This window comes from Protopterus annectens, chromosome 1.part0 (genome assembly GCF_019279795.1).
Source record: "Protopterus annectens isolate FY-2018-M chromosome 1.part0, PAN1.0, whole genome shotgun sequence".
Taxonomy (NCBI): Eukaryota; Metazoa; Chordata; order Ceratodontiformes; family Protopteridae; genus Protopterus; species Protopterus annectens.
This window is the reverse complement of record NC_056725.1, coordinates 1,794,056,710-1,794,076,815: the sequence shown is the minus strand read 5'-3', so window position 1 is coordinate 1,794,076,815 and position 20,106 is coordinate 1,794,056,710. Positions and strand designations below refer to the sequence as shown.

At 43.0% G+C, this 20,106-nt stretch overlaps 1 protein-coding gene across 2 annotated transcripts in view; it reads left to right on the top strand.

Moving 5' to 3' along the window:
- The window catches only part of PDE10A (phosphodiesterase 10A), a 4,065,478-nt gene that overhangs the window by 3,648,937 nt on the left and 396,435 nt on the right, over window positions 1-20,106 (top strand). For both annotated transcript variants that reach the window (XM_044069581.1, XM_044069571.1), the window contains exon 17: window positions 2,644-2,799. In XM_044069581.1, coding sequence (XP_043925516.1) covers window positions 2,644-2,799 — 156 coding nt within the window. The remainder of the gene's footprint in view (window positions 1-2,643; window positions 2,800-20,106) is intronic.

The window sequence follows — 20,106 nt, the reverse complement described above, 5'->3', positions numbered from 1 at the left end:
AGAAGCTACTATTTGGTGTTCTGTACATAATTTTACAAAGCACTGTAAGCTTGACTTCTTCTTTAGGTTCAGGTCAGGCTTTGCTTACACCATTCTCCAGGGGTTCCTGGACTCTTCTATTTCCACCTCCCAAATATAGTAAGTTAGGGTAATCTACCCATATAGCTAAGGCTACTGCAGCTGTGGTCAATATGATGAACATTGTACAGTATTGTAAGTAAACATACCATAACAGTATATGTTTGAATGATTACTGCTGTAGTATTCTCTTCCTCCCTACATACTAGCCGTGTTATTTGGTGTGTTTTTGGTATGCCAGAGTGTGTACATTTATTTATTTATTTTTTTCCTAGCACTATCCTTTCAGAGTTCACCGTCTCTTATCTCTGTCTCTGTTGGTAGGAAAGCTCTAAAGGGCTTGGTGCCCATATTTGTCTTTTAGTCAGTTCAGCTCGAGCTGCCTGACAATTTGGACATGTGGAAGGTGCCCTGAAGCTTTGGAAGTTGGTTGGCCATTGTAGCCTTGGCTGGATATAACCCATATAGCTAAGGCTACTGCAGCAGTGATCATTAGAACATATACTGTTATGGTAAGTTTCGTTACAAAATTGTACTTTCTCTCATCTTTTCAGTCTGACCATGGGCAGTTACCAGCTCCCCACAGACTGGGTGTGCTCACACAAGACAGGAATTGTTAGATATAGCCCAGCCTGATAAATCTTCAATTAACTGCCTAGATGATAGGATTTTCTTAACTTTTAGGCACCCTTTTTCTGAGGATGTGCAGCAGGTACTAAAGGAGCCATATGCCCTACTACTAGGAAATCATATATATGTGTAAATGAAAAAGATTTCCTAGCTGAAGCTAGTCCAAGAAACAGGACCTTCTTTAGACTTGGCTGTATCTGGTCTTTGATTATTTGTTTGAGTTACTATCCTCTGTCCTTCTGTAATCCTCTATCAAGGTAAATTTGTTTGGAATTTCTGCTTATTGTTCGTTTGGTCTCCCCTTTCTAATCATACTCAGGTTAAGCAATTTTTGAAAGGGATGTTGCATATCCATCCACCTAGGTAACAGATGTCTACTCCTTAGAGTCTTAGCTTTGCACTTGGAAAGCTTACTTCATCTCAGTTTGAACCAGCTCATCAGGATTAACTCAAGTTCTTAACATGGAACACTTTTATTTATTGCTGTGACATCTGCCATATTGCTGTGACATCTGCCAGGTGAGTATTTGAGTTACATGCACTTCTGATGAGTCAACCCTACCTAATTCTCAAGGGCAATTTTTTTTTTTTGAGAACCAATCCTCTTTTTTTGGCAAAAAGGGTCTAAGAGTTTACTTCTAGCCTAACTCTCCCTGTCTTCTTTCCTGAACCCAAGAATAAGGGAATTTTTTTTCTTCACACTCTAGATGTCCACAGGCACAACTTAAGCCTTCAGGAAAGCTGATCAGGTGTTTGTGTCCTACAAAGTTAAGAGGAAAGGACAACCATTGTCAAAGCTTACCATTTCCAGGTGGTTGTCTCATGCAATTGCTTTTTGTTATAGTCAACATAGTAAGCCACATCCAAGCATGAATAGGAACCATGCCACAAGGGATTTAACTTATTTGGTGGCTTTATGGAAAGGGGTGGACTCTAGAAGTATACAAAGTATTACAGACTAGATTCCTTTTCCAGGTCCAGGATAGGCTTTTTATGACCATTTCCAGGGGCTCATGGTCTCCTCCATTTGTTAGTTTTTTTTAAGCTATGAAAATCTATCTATTTGACTTAGGTTACTGCAACAGTGATGTTTGTATTAAAAACATAGTGCAGTATAGTTGTGTAAGTTAGCTTACCTTAACAGCTGATATTCTAATCTATCATTATAGCCATAGCCTTCCCTCCAGTAACCCCATTTTTGCTTGTCTTTTTTTTTCTTTTGTGTTGCCAAGGTATGAACGTGTCACCCTTTTGTACATAGTTTATTGTTGGGTTTGTTTCCTAGGATTGTTCTGTCCATGCTCTTACCTCCCTCCTAGGCAAAACATGTTCTAAAGCTTTTTATGTTCCCAACTATCTTTATATGGAGCTGTGCTTGAGCTCCTGACAGCTGGAGTGCATGCAAGGTGGCCTTTTAGTTTTGTAAGTCACTGGGGGTAGGACCTATTTAGCTAAGGCTACCGCAACAGTGATCTATTAGAAAATCTACTGTTATGGTAAGTTTACTTACACAACTGTACTATACGTTTCATGTTATTACAGCTATTTGTGATGCTACCTTTTGACAACTAGTACTCTGCATTCATGTATGTAGTTTACCTAAATGTTTTACTAACTGATGAATGCTAAAAATAAAACTGAAATCCTGATGGGGAAAAGGTTGGTATGGTGATGTGTGGTTTCTTTATTTGCTCATACATGTTTAATCATTGTTAATGTCTGTTGAATAAAATTGAGATTTGTAACCTGTGCTGTTATATGAAATTGGTAACTTTGTGCAGTACAAAACAATATGACATGGTAAAAAATCTGTTTAACTGTTGAGGTAGCCTGTTGTTTGGAATATGAATTGTACGGGGACACCAAGAGGTAGCACTAGACATTGCAGCATAATGTTTTTTCACCAGTCACCACTGATTTCTTTGTCTTCCACAGCGTAAAGGCCTTCTTGTGGCATGCCTATGTCATGACCTTGATCACAGGGGTTACAGTAACAGCTACCTGCAGAAATTTGATCATCCGCTGGCTGCTCTTTATTCAACGTCCACAATGGAGCAACATCATTTCTCGCAAACAGTGTCACTCCTACAGGTAGAGCTACTATATATGTTGTTACCTTTATCATGGGGAGGTTGACACTGAAGATTACCTCTCGTCTTAAACATCAATATACATTTTCTCACATACTAGCTATTACATTACATAGGAATATAAATGTGATTGCTTGTTGCCTTAATTTCCTTCATTTATTTCTGAAAGATGTTTACTCTCGGAATAACTTAAGTAACTCAGTTTATTTGCAAAAAATGTGGTTTTGTTGTTGTAAGACATTTATTTCTGGAGATGTTCAGAAAGTCATTTGAGATGGGGGTTGTTTGCTCCTTTTTGTTTTTCTGCCTGCATTGACCCTGGAGTTGAACTAGCTCTGATCTTTAGTGAGACCTTGTATGATAAAATTATTGGCAGGGGTCCAGATTATTATTATCAGGTTATTTAAGAACTCTACTTGTATGACATTCAAGAACTCTTTTTGTATGGCATTCATGTATTCTTTAAGTATGATTTTTGGAAAGAAATGTATGTTCACTTGTGATTTTTGTGACCCTTGTGTTTCAAGGTGCAAAATAAATGAGAAAGTGGTCACTAGCAGCATCAGTCACATTCCTTCATTTTAGCTGGGTGGGATAATTGACAAGTCCCCTTTAAGGGAGACTGGTAGTGCCACTGCTATTTTCTCTTCAAAGTTATTTATTTGTTAACTAAGTATTTGGGCTGTTCCAAAGATATTTCTCAGGTATAAAATGTGCAAGAGGAACAGTTTATCCGAATTAGTGGCAGTACCATAACAAAATAAAGGAAAGCAGTATTATGTAATGTTTTTTATTTTATTTTGTACATTTGTTGACTGAAGTAAAACATCAATCTCCATTGACCATTTTCTTGCTCAGCCTGGAGTATGGAACCAGCAATGCAGAGATGTGCAAACAATAAGTACGAATTTTACAAATATATAACATTTACAAAATTTATTGAGAAATTAAGCAAACAGAGAAACACATGAAATCTGCAATATTACACAAGTGTTTTATGTTCACCTGTGATTAAGATATATACACAAGACATAGGCAATGAAAATTGTCAATTGCTTCTTTACAATGCAGTTGAGCAATTTCCAGAGGGCTGGCTGTGTACAGCTAGGATCTAAGGAGAAAAGATAGGATGAAAGGGAGGAAACAATAAGGCCGGGTATAAAGCGATCATATACTTCTCATCTCTCGATGATTTTCAGGGATGTTCCTTATTTACGTTCAAAATTTTGCTCTGTCCCATCTAATTCCTTTTAAAAATGGTGATTACGCTTGGTAAATAATGGCAATAGTTAAACTTACAGACTTCTTTTAAAGGCAGGTTACTGTTGGTAGCAATCAAATGCATTAAAAAAAAAAAGGAAAATGCCTTAAAAGTAAGACAAATAAAATTCCTCATACTCTTTAAATATGAAATACAAAAATGCACTTGTTTATCTCCTGGCTAAACCTAATTTACCCAGTGTTTCATATCTAAACATGAATTATTGTTTAATCATACTTTGGAATGTGTAGTACTTTTCTTAACTTCACTTTCCTCAACTTTTTTGCTGTCCTCTTTTTTTTTTTCTTTACAAATGTAATACCCATTTTGTATGTCTTATCACCTTCACAACTTTCTATTACATTCTATTATTATCTTTTTTTACTACTATACTTATACTTTCTTTTTTTCCCTTTAGTTTCCTACCTTTTTCATTATTAGTTCTTTTCATATATTGTAAAATATTGTATTTTTCTAAATTGTTCATTTTCTACTTATTCTTATGTTAGTGTTTTTCAATTATATTTACTCTAACACAGTTTCTATAACTCATTATTTTGTACTGCTTTTATACCTTTTAAATGTATTTGTGTATTATGTATGTGCATATTATTATTATGTATTTCCAATGTTTCTTTTTAACTATTTTTGTATTTGGAGCCTCTGCCTAGGTCTCCACTGAAAAGGGGCTTTGTTGCCTAGCTGTACTATCCCTGTAAATAAATTCTAAATAAATAAATGTGAATTCACATTCTCTTACTCTGTCAACTTCACAAATTTATAGTACTACTATTTTAAAAAAGTGTCACTGATTCTCATGGTAAAAGAGGTTGAGAGCTATGTATAATGAGGTCAGAATTTTGTTTATATAACTGGAGTAAATCATATTCAAAATTTGATGTAGAAAATGTATTATAGTATAACAGTATAAAATGCTATATACACAATAAACTTTTCTGCCATAGTTAGATTAGAATAAATTGCACAACCTTCACAAATGTGAATGTTCAAAATGTGATGCAGAACAAGTGCATCATGAAAGATTGTTCAGCACTCCCTGTTTCACCTGATCAGAAGTGTTGATCTAATGTTGTCATTTTCATCCATTCCTCGGCTGTTGGGTATCTGATCCAACCTCGAATCCAACTTGGCTGCATTTACTAGACTCTCTGATCCAACTGTTGAGGTCCTCTCTCTACCCATAATGCCCCGGTCAACCTGCTATACCCCAGATCTCATTTGCTCTCATGTTGCTACAGATGCGGATCCTTTTCAAAGAGCTTTTGGATGTCATATCCTTTTTCTGTGAATTCATTTTTTTCTCATAAACTCCTTTTTTTCTCATCACCTGCCTCACTTACACAGTTATTCAAGTTGTTCTGTTGCATTAATTTTAAATACTATATTCCTTTTTATTTCTCCTTTATCTTCTACCTAAGGTAGCTCTCAGTAGCATTTCTGGTACTTTTCCTTCTCTTCTCATTTTCTCTACCCTCTAGAGGGTAGGCCATACTGTTGTTGGTAGTTAGTTAAATAAACTTCCTTTTTTCTTCATCATGTCTGATAAACTGACTGGTTTTAGGAAATGCACTTCCTGTGGGCACAAGATCCCCAACTCTGTTGCCCACAGGGAGTGTGTCTAAAGCTTGGGAGCTTCACACTTAAATACAGACTGCTGTATTTGTGCAGATTTTAATTCCAGGATCCTTAGCGACCATTGGAACAAATTAGTTCTGAAGGACTTGGTGCTACCTTCTTCTTCCTCTTCTGCTGCAGGGGCTCAAACCCCCGCAAAATCATCCAAAGCCTCTTCCAAGGCAAAAGAATCAAGAAAGTGGTCTCCAACTCCTTCTTAGGAGCATCCTTCTAAAATTCAAATAAAATTGGATCAGACTTCCTCTGATTCAAAGTGAAAACAGTCAGATCCAACATCCTCAGACTTGCCACCTTCCCTTCCCTTACTAAGTCTCCAAGGACCTAGTCCCCATGGTTCTGTGTGAAGCTTGTTACTCCTCACCTTCATTCTCCTTTCCTTCAGGAGACCCCAAGGAGAGAGTCTCAACCCCAGTTTACCACTGCCTCTATCAGGTCCACCAGGAGCCTTTCAGAAGCCAAAGTGGACAGGATGATGAGGAAGTTCCTCAGAGCTCAGATTCAGATAGGGGTTATCCTGGCTACATCTTCCTTTGGATCTGTGAGCCTCCCTTCAACTTACCATGCTATGATTTCTTCTTCTCTGATCTGACTGATTTTGGAGCCTTCAGATCAGAGAAACCAGAGAGTATTGGCTTCATATGTGAAGACAGCTAGGTCTTTGACTCCACCTGCTTCCCTGACTTGTTTATCACTGATTCCTCTGGACCAGGAGTGGCTTCAAGTCAAAACATTGACACCAGGTCAGGGGGTTGGGTTCCATTCCAAGGTTGTTAGAGCCATCCCTGCCCTTAGCTTTGACATTTGACAGCTCATGTCTGACTCCCCCTTCAGGACATGGGGCAGAGCATCAGTGCATGGTGGCATCTAGAGCTGCAGTGTAGCCAGCTGTGACTTTTACCAATCCTTCTGCTTTCAAGGTGGTAGAGAGAGTCTTCTGTCATCTAAGAGATTCAACAGCTCTTTCCATGTTGGATCCTGCAGTCCTGCCTCCTTCAGGTCTGATGTCTGATCTTCCCAGGCCTATCATACAGGGACATCCTCCAGCATCTAGACAGTCCCCCTCAAAGACTTTCCCCTCTCTACAGATACCTCTCCAGACCATCACACTGAGGAGGCTCACCATAAGAGAATGTGCAGGAGGAGAGGCATAGATGTCCCTCAGGAGTCTGTTGCCAAAGGCATGGACTTTGATGAAGGGGAGAAGAGTCCCCAGATCTCCACCAGATGACATCTTCTTCAGAGACATCTTAGAAATTCTCAAGCAAAAAGGTGGATGGTCCTCCAATACCTGTGCCAAGAGGAGTCCGTCTTCTTGAGAGCTTTTGAGTCTGGCCCATCTACATCCTGGGTGACTACCCAGGCTGATGAGCTCATAGATCTATTCTCACACACGGTGTAGAAGGAATCGGATAATGTAGAACCCATTCACCATTATTCTGATAAGTTTCTTGCCCCCCCCAGTGGACAGACCACACTGGAGCAAGGGAGTTCCTGTTGATGCTATGGTTGTGGCAGCAGCCACAAAGAAGGAGCTGACAGAGCAGAGCTCCTCTGTCCATCCCCTAACAGAGAGTCCAGGATATTTAGCAGTTCAAGAAGTGCATTTTTTGCCTCAGCAACTTTTACCTTACAGTCTCTGAATTACTTGACATGTTTCACTAGGCTAAAGAGCTTTCCAAATCCCTCTACAGGTCCGTGTCCATAATGGACTACAGTAAGTCATTTTCACAACTGCCAACTCTCTTATCTGTCTGTAATTCATCCATGCGGCTAATTTCCCATGCTGCTGAGGATACCTCATGGGCGGCTAGTTCAGGCATAGCTGTTAGGAGACATGCCTGGACTTGCTTGTGTGACTTTGCAGAGCCTTTTAAGTCTTCTTTCATCAATGCTCCCTTTGATGGATCATCTTTGTTTGTCCCTACTGTTAAGGAAACATTTTCCTGGAGTGAACAGGATAGAAAGATCTTGTCTGCTATAGGGATATGCTTTTCTACTTCTCATTGATACTTTTCTAGGAATCAATGAGGAGGCAAGAAAATGTGGTTCTTTAAGTCCCAGGTTCTTTTTCAGGATTCACATGGGGATATCTCCTTCAGAGGTGGGGAGGTGGGTTCTAATGGAAGATACCATCCTCATGGCAGGGGAGCCCAGAGAACCAGGGTTTCTGAGATTTCTATATGGATAAACCCCTTCAAGGTTTGCCCAACTGCCAATCTCTGGAGGCAGTTTGGGGCATTTGTTTCTGCACCCAGACATCTGGGCATCAGTAATGAAAGATCATGGGGGTGCTAAAAGTCATATCTAGAGGTTATTCCATACCATTTTCCTAGATTCTCCCAACCAAAAAGACAAAGGCTTCCTGACATCCCACCCAGTCAGAGGGGGGCAGTAGCTTAAGAATTTCAAAAGCTGCTAGACAAAATTGTCATTTAGGAGGTCCCACCAGACCAGAAAGGATTTGGAAGTTACTTGAGATTCTTTATAGTGCCAAAGAAGATCAAAGACCTGACACCAATTCCGGATCTAAGCAATTTGAATCAATTTGTGAAGAAGTCAAAGTTTTGAATGGTCATGGTTCAGTCCATTCTGCTATTTCTACACAAGGACAATTGGATGTACTCCATCGATCTTCAAGATGCATACTATCACCTCAAGATGAACAGAGGATTCCAAAGATTTCTACACTTTCAGCTTGGGGGCAGTCACTACCAGTTCAGAGCCCTGCCATTTGGTCTCACCACAGCTCCCAGGGTGTTTACCAAAAGTATGGCAGTGGTGACAGCTCACCTGAGACTGCTGGAATTCTGATTGTTTCTCTAACTAGACGACTGGCTTCTTACTTGCCTCAGACAAGCATCTGCTAGAAAAATCCAGGGACTGCTTGCTCCAATTATGTTGATCTCTAGGCATCTCAGTCAGCATCTGCAAGTCTCATTTTCAACCTGTTCAGAACCTGGAGTTCACAGGTGCTCAATTGAACACAGTCAGTCAGATAGCCTGTCTTTCACCACATCGAGTTCACACCATCAGGTATCAAGTGGAGCAAATTGTCGCACACCCTTCTCCCCAGCCAGACTTATACTTCATGCCCTACAGTCAGTGGTAGCAGCCATAACCTTAGTTTCTCTGGCCCTTTTTTATATGCACATTCTTTCAGTGACTGTAGCTGTTTAGTGGTCAGTTCTTTCCCATACCTTGTCCTTACCGATCAAACTCACTTGAGTATGCAAAACCATCTTTGTTGGCGGATTCAGTCAGACGAAGTTTCCTAGGGCTGCCCTCTTCTTCTTTCACCCCCAATAACCATGGTAATCGCAGATGCCTCCCAACTGGGGCGGGGAGGCATTTCTTTGTATGGAGCATCCAAGGCATGTGGTCCCCAGAAGAGACCAATTTGCACATCAATGCCCTAGAGATGACAGCAGTCCTGCTAGCATTTCAGGCCTTCCAGGGCAACCTTCCTCTTGGGATGATTGCTATTCAAACCAACAACATGTCTATGGTTTGGTACATCAACAAACGGGGGGAACCTGAACCTATCCCTTTTGTCAAGAGGCAGTGAGAGCATGGCAGTGGGTGATCACCTCCAACCACTTTCTTATGGCAATGCACATACGGGGGAAATCCGATGTACTAGCAGCAAATTCAGCAGGTCCATTTTGATGCCTCATGAATGGTCTTTTGATCAGTCAGTGGTAGAAAGGATTTTCGGTCAATGGGGTCAACCTTGCTACAATTTCTTTTGCATCTCTCCACAACATGTGCAGCAGGTTCTTTGCCATAATCCTCCCACCGGGGGGGGGGGGGGTCACCCAAGAAATGGTTTTGTCCATGTTTGGCCATCCAGTTTCCTTAATGCTTATCCCCTGATACCTCTAATTCCCAAATTCATACAAGGTACTTAGGATGAAGAGCATGGTTTTCCTTATTGCCCCTTTTTGACCTTGTCAAGTGTAGTTCCTATTCCTTTGGTCTCACATTCACTATCCACCCAGGATACTGGACCCTTGTCCAGACATTCTGTCTCTCATTCCACAGGGATGGATCATCTGGACATTATAGATCTCAAGTTGACTGCATGGTTTCTCCAATTCCACTGATAGTTACATAACCCAAGCATCTGATGTTGTCAGTCTTCATTCATTCTTGACTGATGAGTTCGGTTCGGACCTCTCGGAACTGACTCGGCTGTTATACATAGCTCACACCAGCCAAAAACTCTTGAGCTAAGGCTGTACCCACAATGCCTCTCTTCCCATTACTTCTGATCTTGTTTGCTGCATCAACCAATGCTCTCAGCTAAGTGCTTTAAAAATTGTATTTATCATTATCATTTTTGGATAATATTGGTTTAAGACTCTTTTATTTACTTATTGGATAGTCTTGCTAACTAGTTTTCATGTGAGTGATTATTTTTGATCTTTTTACCCACACCTTTTTTACCTTATGGTAACTCTCATTACCATAGTTAGTAACAGGCCTCTTCCTTTTCTTCTTCCCTCTCCTCTTGCCATTGGTAGACTTTGATACCATCGTTGGTATTCTTCTTGGTCTTTCATCCCTTTACTCATTGGGTAATTTTCCATACCATTGTTGGCATATCAAAAATAAAAAAAAACTTTCAATAACTTTTCCTTTCCTCCTTTTTCTCTGAGTGAGTGTTGTGTGTTTGTGTGACTAACTAGACTATTCACTGGCATGGTGGAGCAACAAAAGGGGACATCTGGGTTTAAGCAGTGTCAGGACTGTGACAAAAAGATGCCCAGTTCTGATGGGCATCTTTCTTGCATGTACTTTCTGGGTGCCCCTCGTTTGGACATATCTTGTAAGATTTGCCAGGGCTTTATCACCCAGACTCTAGCAGAGAGGTGCAATGAGTTCATCTTGAAAGGTTTGTTAAAGTGTCCTTTTGGTGAAGCCTGTTCTAAGGCAGAGACTTCAAAATTTCCAAAGTCTGAAATTAAAAAAAGGAGCCACTTAGTGCTGACTTTCCCTACAGCACATGAAACAAAATCTCAGAAACCCCAGGTTCCAAAAGTTTCTTTGGAACTGAAAGCTAAGGTGCCAAAAGTGACAATATCATCACCACCGGCACCGAAGACAAAACAATCCACATCTGTGCCATCAAGTACTGATCCACGTAAACCACTTTGGTACCAACCATTGCTTCAGTGGCGCTGATGACCTCTTCAGCACCAACAATAGTTTCATCCTCTCACTCGGTTCCACCTTCCCCTTCCACACAACAGCCTATGCTGCTGAAGGTCGATCCATTCAATTTACCCATGATTTGATATTCCCCTTCAATAGACCACTTTTTGGGTCAGCAACTGAGCCCATTTCTGGACAGGCCTGAGTCCCTTTCAGGAATGTCAATCCTTTCCTCCAGAAGTCTCTCAGAATTGGACTTAGCCAGATTGATGGACCAGCTTTTAGCAGCCAGAGGCCTTCTTGCACCTTCACAAACCTCTCTCCCACCTGGAGCTGAGGCTTATTCTCCACAGACTCCTCCAGTTTTTCCTCCTTCAATCTCCTTTCATGCTTTGGAACCCCCTGCTTCAACACTCTCGATGCCAGCTACCTCGGTGCTGATGGTTGGCCTCACCTTGGTGCTGGATTCAACTCTGTGGTCTTTGGCTCATTCAGATCCATCGCACACCTGGGACTGAAGCTTGGCTGTTGGTTCTGAGATCTTTGGACTGGTTCTGGCTGTTTCCATGGTGCTGTCTGTAGCTGTCATGACCATGGCAGTTTCAAGCCCTCTCTCGACTCCTATTCTGAGTGGCAGCTCATCAGAGCAGGGTTTGACCCTAGTTTCAAGGTTGTCTTTCTCGGTTCCGGGTTCCCATCCCTCTTCAGGTGAGCCAGCCTTCCAGGTTATGGAGAAAGCTTTAGCCTCAGCGGGCTCTCAGCCGGGTCCATCCCCATCGGAGTGCCTTATTTTTGTCTCCTCTGGTTCGCGGCTGTCACATTCTGCTATGTCTGGACAGCGGGCACAAGAGATGCAAGATACTCCAGTTCAAGGTCCCCCCGCTCTTTGGAGTCCTCCTCAGAACTTCTCCCTGAGGAGCCACCCCATAAGAGGATATGCAAGAGGAAGAACCTAGATTCTTCAGAAGAATCAGTCACTGAAGACACAGATTACAAAGAATTGGAGGGGTCCCCATGGTCACCCCTGGAAAATGTCTACTTTGCAGACATCCTAGAAATTTTAAAAAAGAGGGGTGATTGTAAGCCCTCAAACCCATTTTCCAAGGAATCTGTGTTCTTGCAAGCTTTTCGTACCTGTCCATCTACTTCCTGGGTGACCCTGTCCACCAATGACCTGGTTAAATTGATCATTCAGCAAGCGTGGAAGACTTTTGACTCCATATAGCCTATTCCCCAGAGACCAGATAAGATTCTTTCAGCCCTGGAAGATCAGCCCCATTGGTCTAAGGGTCTAGCAGTGGATGCCATGGTGGTGGCGGCAGCCACCAAAAAGGAACTCACCAAGGAGAGTTCAACTGTCCATCCTCCTAACCGAGAGTCCTGGACAATGGACAGATGTAGGAAGCGGGTCTTTGCTTCAACGACCTTTGCTAGTTGGTCCTTGAACTTCTTGGCACACTTTACGAGACTCCAAAGGGATCTGATAGCTGAGCTTTCAGACACCCTTGCAGGAGCAGTGTCTGACTAGGTTCAACATAAGGTTGTCTGCCAGCTTGCCACCCTAGAGTCAATCTCAAATTCATCCATGTGGCTTATTGCTCATACAGCCAATGGGACGTCTAGTGCAGCGGGTACAGGTGTTACCATTAGGCGTCACACCTGAATGCACTTCTTTCTTTTTGCAGAGCCACTTAAGCCTTCCTTTATCAATGCTCCTGTAAAGGTACTTCATTGTTTGGCCCAAAAGTTAGAGACACATTAGCCAGGTGTGAAAAGGATGGAAAGACCCCTTTCTGCTGTAGGTGTTCATTTTTCTACTTCACAGTGCCTTTACTCCAGGAATCAGAGGAGTGGTAAAATATGGTCCAAGAAGACCCAAGGGCCTTTTCTAGATACACATGGTGTGCACCCCCCCCCCCTGGAGCAGAGTGGGGTACTCTTTTGGAAGATGCCCCTCCTGGGAAGAGGGGGTCCATGTAACCAGGGCTCCAGAGATTCCTTTTCTGGACAGCCCTATCAGCACTCCTGAATGGAGGCCCAATTGCTTACCTCTGGAAGAAGTCAGTGGAAGATTTTCTCTGCGCAATTCAGCCTGGCTTACAATAACTTCGGATACCTGGGTGCAGAAGATAATTACCAGAGGTTATCACATTCTCTTCAATCTTTTGGCAAAACTCCAAAAGTGAATCCCAGTGTTCCACCCAGTCAGAGGGATCTAGCAGCAGGAGAGATTCAAAAGCTGCTTCAAAAGAGAGTCATCCAAGCAGTCCCACCAGACCAGGTAGGATCCAGATTCTACTCAAGGTTCTTTTTAGTGCCAAAAAAGACAGGGGGCTGGACACCAATCTTGGATCTAAGCCTTTTGAACAAATTTATGCAACAGACAAAATTCCAGATGGTCATGGTTCAGTCTATCCTTCCTTTTCTAGAGAAGGATGATTGGATGTGCTGTATAGATCATCAGGATGCATATTACCACATAAAGATGGACAAGTGCTCCAGAAGATATATCCACTTCTGTGTAGCAGCCAGTCATTACCAGTTACAAGCACTGTCCTTTGATCTCACCACAGCCCCCAGGGTGTTCACCAAATACATGGCAGTCATGGAAGCTCATTTGAGACTACAGGGATTTCAGGTGTTTCCATGTCTAGACAACTGGCTCCTCGCCGCCCCTTCCAGGCATCTACTGCTGTATTCTATAGACTTTGTTCTACATCTTGCCAAAACACTAGGCATCTCAGTCAACAAAGAAAAGTCACAACTGACTCCACACAGCATCGCAAGTTCATCGGAGCAAGATTAAATACAGTATCCTGTGTGGCCTCCCTTCCTCTTTACAGGTTGGTAAAGCTCAGATTGCAAGTACAGATGATCATTTCCCAAAACAAAGTTTCTGCTCATCGGGTACTACAAGCTCTGGGAATCATGGCAGCAACAATAACATTAGTTCCCTTAGCGAGAAATCAAATGACGCTTCTTCAATGGCCCTTGGTATCACAATGGTCACTTTTAATGCACCCCATGTCCCATCTAGTCTTTTTTTTTCCAGACATCTTCGTATGACAAAGGCAATCTTACATTTATATAAATGAAAAGCATACAAAGTGATATTACTTTAGTTGCAGTTTACATCACAGGCTCCATTGAAACAACTATAGTTGTAAACATTGTACATCCCTTATAAACCATCCAGTCATAGGTTCATAGGTTGGTACTAGGCTATCAGCCCTAAGACCTATACAAGCCTAGCCATAACAATTCTCTGGCTATTTCTTCCCATAATATTTATTTCCCTGGACCCCTGTCTAGCAGGGCAACTGACATGATCCCCAGGGTGAATTTCCTATCTCCCATCCAGTCGTCAAGGTTCCTTTTGAAGAGGGCCAAAGAGGCACTCTGCTTGACATGTATGGGCAGTCTATTCCAGAGTCTGGGGAGTCTTTGGGTCAGGAACTTATCCCTCCAATATGTTTTGTTCATTGTGATGACAAGGTTTAGATCCCTGGAGCATGTGGCTCCGAGGGATTGGGATTTCTTTAAGTGTAGCATGTCCAACAGCTCTGGGTTTGACATGGCCTTGTACGTTAAGGAGAGATCGCCTCTGAATAGATGATATGTGACAGAGTATAGTTGGAGTTTTTTTTAGATGGTCAGCATAGGGCATCTGCTTTAGGCCTGTGATTCTTTTGGTAAGGTATTTCTGCAGCCTTTCCAGTTGTTGCAGATGTCTTGTGAGGTACATACCAAATGGGGCGTTGTATTCTATAGTGGGTCTAATGAGTGATGAGTACAGTGGGACAATGACTTCCTTTTTTCTGGATGAAAAGCCCTTAGTGATGAGGTGTGCCACATAGAAGGATTTCCTGACTGTTGTGGCAGTATGGTTATCAAAGGTGAGACCACAGTCCACCTGTGTCCCTAAGTCTGTTATCACACTTTCGGTGTTTAGTGTACTGCCACCTGTGTGGCAATTCACAGGTACATGTTTTTTCCCAAAGGGGATAACTGTACATTTCTTGGCATTGAGCTTGAGCCCATGGCTCTGGCACCAAGCATCCGTCTCTGTAAAGCCGTTTTCTAGAATATCCATATAATTTGTGGATTCAATAATAGCTCCCAGTTTGCTTTCATCTGCGATCTTTGTTAGCCAGAGTCCCTTAGTGTTGGCCTGTACTTCAGAGAAGTAGATGCCAAACAAGAGCGGTCCCAGGACTGAACTCTGAGGTACTGCACTTGTCACTTGTCTGGAGCTGGATTTGGAGTCGGCTACATTTACAGTCTGGGTTCTGTCAGTAAGCCAGTTAACAACTCATCGAGTGACATAGGGATTAATGCCCAGCTTAGTAAGTTTATCTATGATTCCAGAGTGGGGGGTGGTGTCAAAGCCCTTGGCGAGGTCCAGATAGGCTATGTGGACCGCCTTACCCTTGTCCACAGCTCTGGAGACTCATTTGAAGAAGTCAGTCATGTTCAGGAGACAAGATCTGCCCCTCATGAAGCCAAACCAGGTGGGGTCCAGTGTTTGAAGGTTGCCAATGTCTTTGTTTATAAGTTCCATGATAATACGTTCCATGGCCTTGCAGATCAGGCTCGTCAGACTGATGCGGTGGTAGTTCCCAGGATCCAAGGTGGATCCCCCCTTGTGGAGTGGGATAACTGCAGCTGTGTGCCACTCAGTGGGCACGAAGCCTGAGGTGAAGCTATGATTAAACATGACACTTAGGTGAAGTGCCAGTTCATTTTGTAGTTCATGTAGTACACAGCCCGGGATGTCATCTGGTCCCACGGATGCTGTATTCTTAGCTTTGGAGAGTGCGGTTTTTACCTGTGTGGCCGTTATTACCAGAATTTGGCAATCTTTCAGTATTGAAAAGCCCTTTAGGGGGTGAGTCAGTTAAGCATTGTATAGCTCATTCAAATCCTGGCTCTTAAACCTTGTTCCTGCTCCACATATATTGCTTCCACAATTCCCATTTTTTCCTATGTAGTTTGCTCCTTTCCTTTTATAAAGATCCTAATTCCAGTTGTTTTATCTCTGTTTCTGTATTCACTACTTCTAGTAAAGTTGGTCTAGACATTGATTTCCATTTTCTAGTAATTGCTTTTTTGGCAGTCACTGTAACTAGACTCAGCAAGGCTTTACCATGTTTTGGCAATTCCGATTCTGTAGCATAATTCAAAAAAATCATCTCCCCAGTCAGTCTAATCTGCTCACTCAGTATCTCTAATAGAGCAGTCTGCAGGGAATCTCAAAAGTCTGTCAGCTCATCACACTTCCAAAGAACATGTTCCCAGCTGTCTCTTTCTTGCCCCTCACACCTCCAACACTTGCTATCCCCCTGAGGAAAAATTCCTTGGAGTTTACTCGGGGTATAAAAATATCTATGTAAACACTTCCAGACAAAGATCCTAAATCTTCTAAACTTTGTTGCATATTTGGGAGATATACATATATCCCCCCATTTTCTGTTTGTGAATTGCTTATCCAGTCTCTCTTCCCAATCCTTTCTAAGCTCTCCTGATTGATTCTTATAATTGCCATGCAATATTTTATATGCTTTACTAATTATTCCTTTTTTAACAGCAGTGTCTGTTCTAGATTCTATATAAAACTCTGCCAGTGCTGCTCTTTCATTTAGGAGCTCCCTATTTCTTTCTGTTTGCCTATACTCTGATATCAATCCTTGATAGGGAAGGCAATCTGTTACCTGCAGTCCAAATAAATTGTTGGCCTCTTCCCATTCCATTACCTTTCCCTTTCTAGTCATTTGCTCCCAATACCTTGGTTCCTTTGCCAGTTTTCTCCAATAAATTCCAGCCCCTTCTTGACTATTATCTGTATCCCTGACCACAGTCAACCCTATTGGCAAAATCTCTTTTCTGCATTCTCCTGCTGGTTTGGTTCTTTGAATAAGCCCTGTATTTTATGAATATTAATACTCTGTATTATTTTGGTTGTTCTCTTTGAGTGTGCATCCAAAATTCCAGTCTCTCCTTATTTTTTGAGCTTTCTCCCTGTGTCAGCATCATTCCTTTCCACTTTGAATTATAGATCTGATATTGTTAATCCTCGATCATTCCTTACACATGGGTATTGGTTCCGACCTCGGAACCGAGCCGGCCATTTTCCAAGCTTGCGTCAGCTTCAAACTCTCAAGCTAAACTCTTACCCTACCCAAAATCCCCCACTCCCTGTTACCTCAGATTTCATTTGCCGCATTGCCATTCGGTCGTGTCAAGCTTCTTCTCTTGAGCCAAGTACAGTTATTTGTTGTTTAATAGTCTTTCAGATTACTTTTCTGTCATAAACGTTTATATTTCATTGTGTCTTTCTCTGTTGCATCTAGCATACATAATTTCTTCAGGTTTTTCTGCTCTTTTCTTTACCACGAGGTATTCTCTCTTTACCATCGTTGGTAATCCTTCAACCTTTTTTTTCCTCATACCTTTGGGTATTCTCTTATACCATTGCTGGTACCTTTTCTATTAATTCATTTGCTGTCATGGCAGATAAGAAAGGTAGTCCGGGGTTTAAGCGGTGTTCTGATTGTGGGCACAAACTACCTACATCTGATGCACAGTCTGTATGTGTTTATTGTTTGGGGGCGTCCCATTTGTCTGTTGACCCACCCTGTACTATTTGTGAGAACTTTTCGAATAGAACCTTGTTGGAAAGGAAAAACAAGCTGCTACTGAAGGGACTTCTTAAATCTCCCTTTTTAGAGGCTATTTCTGGGTCAGAGGCCTCAACCCCTCCTAGAGCCCATAAGAAAATCTTGGATGTTTCTACTAAGGCTATATATTTGCCTTCGTCCCCGGCTGGGGACTCCCGCCAACCAAAAGCTAAAAAGGCTAAAGTTTTGGCTCCGGGGCTCACTCAGTCAGCCCCAGTGTTATCGGCACTGAGGGGCTCCTTGGTTCAGACTATTACCACTGTATCGGCGCCGACCATTCAGTTGGCACAGACCTTGACCTCGTTGGCTCCGAGATCTTCCTCGGAACCGGCACCTGTATTGTTGACTCCAGTTTTGTCGGTTCCAGATTCGGTACTGACAACTACTTTTGCACTGATCCCTGTGTCGGTGCAGACCATGACCTTGGCACAGATGACTTCTTCGGTGCAGACACCCGTAGTCCAGTCTCTCTCGCCACTGTTGTCCTCATTGCAGTCAGGTGAGATGGGCACCGAGTTTGCCTCTTCTGTGGACAGGCCTGTTTCTCCCTCAATCTCCGTGAGGTCCAGTAGAAGCCTTTCCGAACATGATGTGCTGCATCTTGTGGATCAGGTGCTCTTGGCCAGAGGTATCCCACCCCTCAGGAACTATCTTTCCTTGGGAAGTGGTCACCCATCTCCAAAGTCCCCTTCTTATTCTCCTCCTTGATTGCCTTTGAAGTCCATGGATATAGCACAGTCTTCCCCTTCTGCGGTCCCCTTTATGGATCTCACTTAAGAACCGCAGTTGCCTTTGTGGCAGGAAGGTTTTGCTATGACCCAGGCTGTCAATTGTGACACGCATAGTTTGCTGCTCCACAGCCATCCAGGGACTCTGGGTTGGCAGGCTGAGCAACTTAGCGGAGGGGTGACCCCTGTCCTAGACATGCACTCTTCTTCAGGTGGACCAGCCTTCCAACTGATGGAGAAGGCTTTCGCTGCTGTTGGTGATACTGGACTGTCTATACCTCTGCCCTCCTCTGGTACACTGGTTTCACAAGTCGCACCTAGCGGACACTGGGTGCAAGGGACTAAGGACATATTCCCACAGGAATTCTGTTTTCCGCTGTCTTCTCCAGCTTCTCCCGCTGAGGAGGTCCACCAGAAAAGTTTGTGTAAGAGGAAGTACATGGACTCCACAGAGGAGTCCCGCACTGAAGACACAGATTTCGATGAGGGGGAAGGATCCTCCCGGTCACCCTCTGAGGTATCCTTTGGTGATATCCTCGAAATCCTGAAACAGAGAGGTGACTGGCAATCCTCTAATCTGACCTCTGAGGAATCTGTGTTCCTGCAGGCCTTGTACTCCCGGCCCCCTACCTCCTGGGTTACTCCACCTGCCGATGAACTTGTCCGGCTTATCGTGCAGCATGCTTGGAAGGCTCCAGATACAGTTGAATCTATTCCCTGGAGGCCAGATAAGATTTTGTCCCCTCCTGCTTCGGATCCCCATTGGTCCAAAGGTCTTCCTGTGGATGCTTTGGTGGTGGCGGCCGCAACAAAAAAGGATCTGGCAGAAGAAGAAAGTCAGATTGTCCATCCACCTAACAAAGAATCCCGGACCCAGGACAGGCTAGGGAAGCGCACCTTTGCTTCAGCAACCTTTACTATCAGGTCCCTGAATTATATGGCACACTTTACCAGGCTTCAAAGGGATCTGATTTCTGAGCTCTCTGAACCCTTGGCTGGTGCCATGTCTGATGAGGTCCGTGACAAAGTGGCCTCTCAGCTGGCCACCATTGAATCAATATCTAACTCCTCTATGTGACTGATATCTCACACATCAGAAGGGAGCAGCTAGAGCAGCAGGTTCAGCTGCGGTCTTGAGACGACATGCCTGGATGCGCTTGTGCAATTTCGCGGAAACCTTTAAGGCTTCCTTTCTTAATGCTCCCATTGAGGCCTCCTCATTGTTTGGGCCCAAAGTTAAAAGCACACTGGCCAGATGACCCTTTCTGCTGTAGGTGTCTGTTATTCTTCCCCTCAATGTGCTTTCTCCCAAAACCAAAAGAGTGGGAAGATATAGGGTCCTTTCTGTGACGCAGAGGGGGAAACGCTCTTTTGGGGCAGAGGGGGTGCGCATAACCAGGGTTCCAGGAATTCTTTCCCTGGTCAATTCTACCAGCGCTCCTGAAGAGCGGACTAACTCCTTTCCTCTGGAGGTGGTTGGGGGACGTTTCTCCTTGTACTCTTCTGCCTGGCTAATCATCACCACCGATTCTTGGGTACAAAGGATTATAACCAGAGGTTATCATATCCCCTTCAATCTTTGTCCTGCCCCTTCAAAAAACTTTCCTGACATTCCACCCAGTCAAAGGGAAGAAGCAGCACTAGAGATAGAAAAGCTGCTAAGAAAGAGAGTCATCCATGTAGTCCCTCCAGACCAGATAGGATCCGGATTCTACTCAAGACTATTTTTGGTGCCAAAGAAAATCGGGGACTGGAGACCAGTTTTGGATCTCAGTGTATTGAAAAAGTTTATGAGAGTACAAAAATTCTGGATGGTCGCAATACAGTCTATC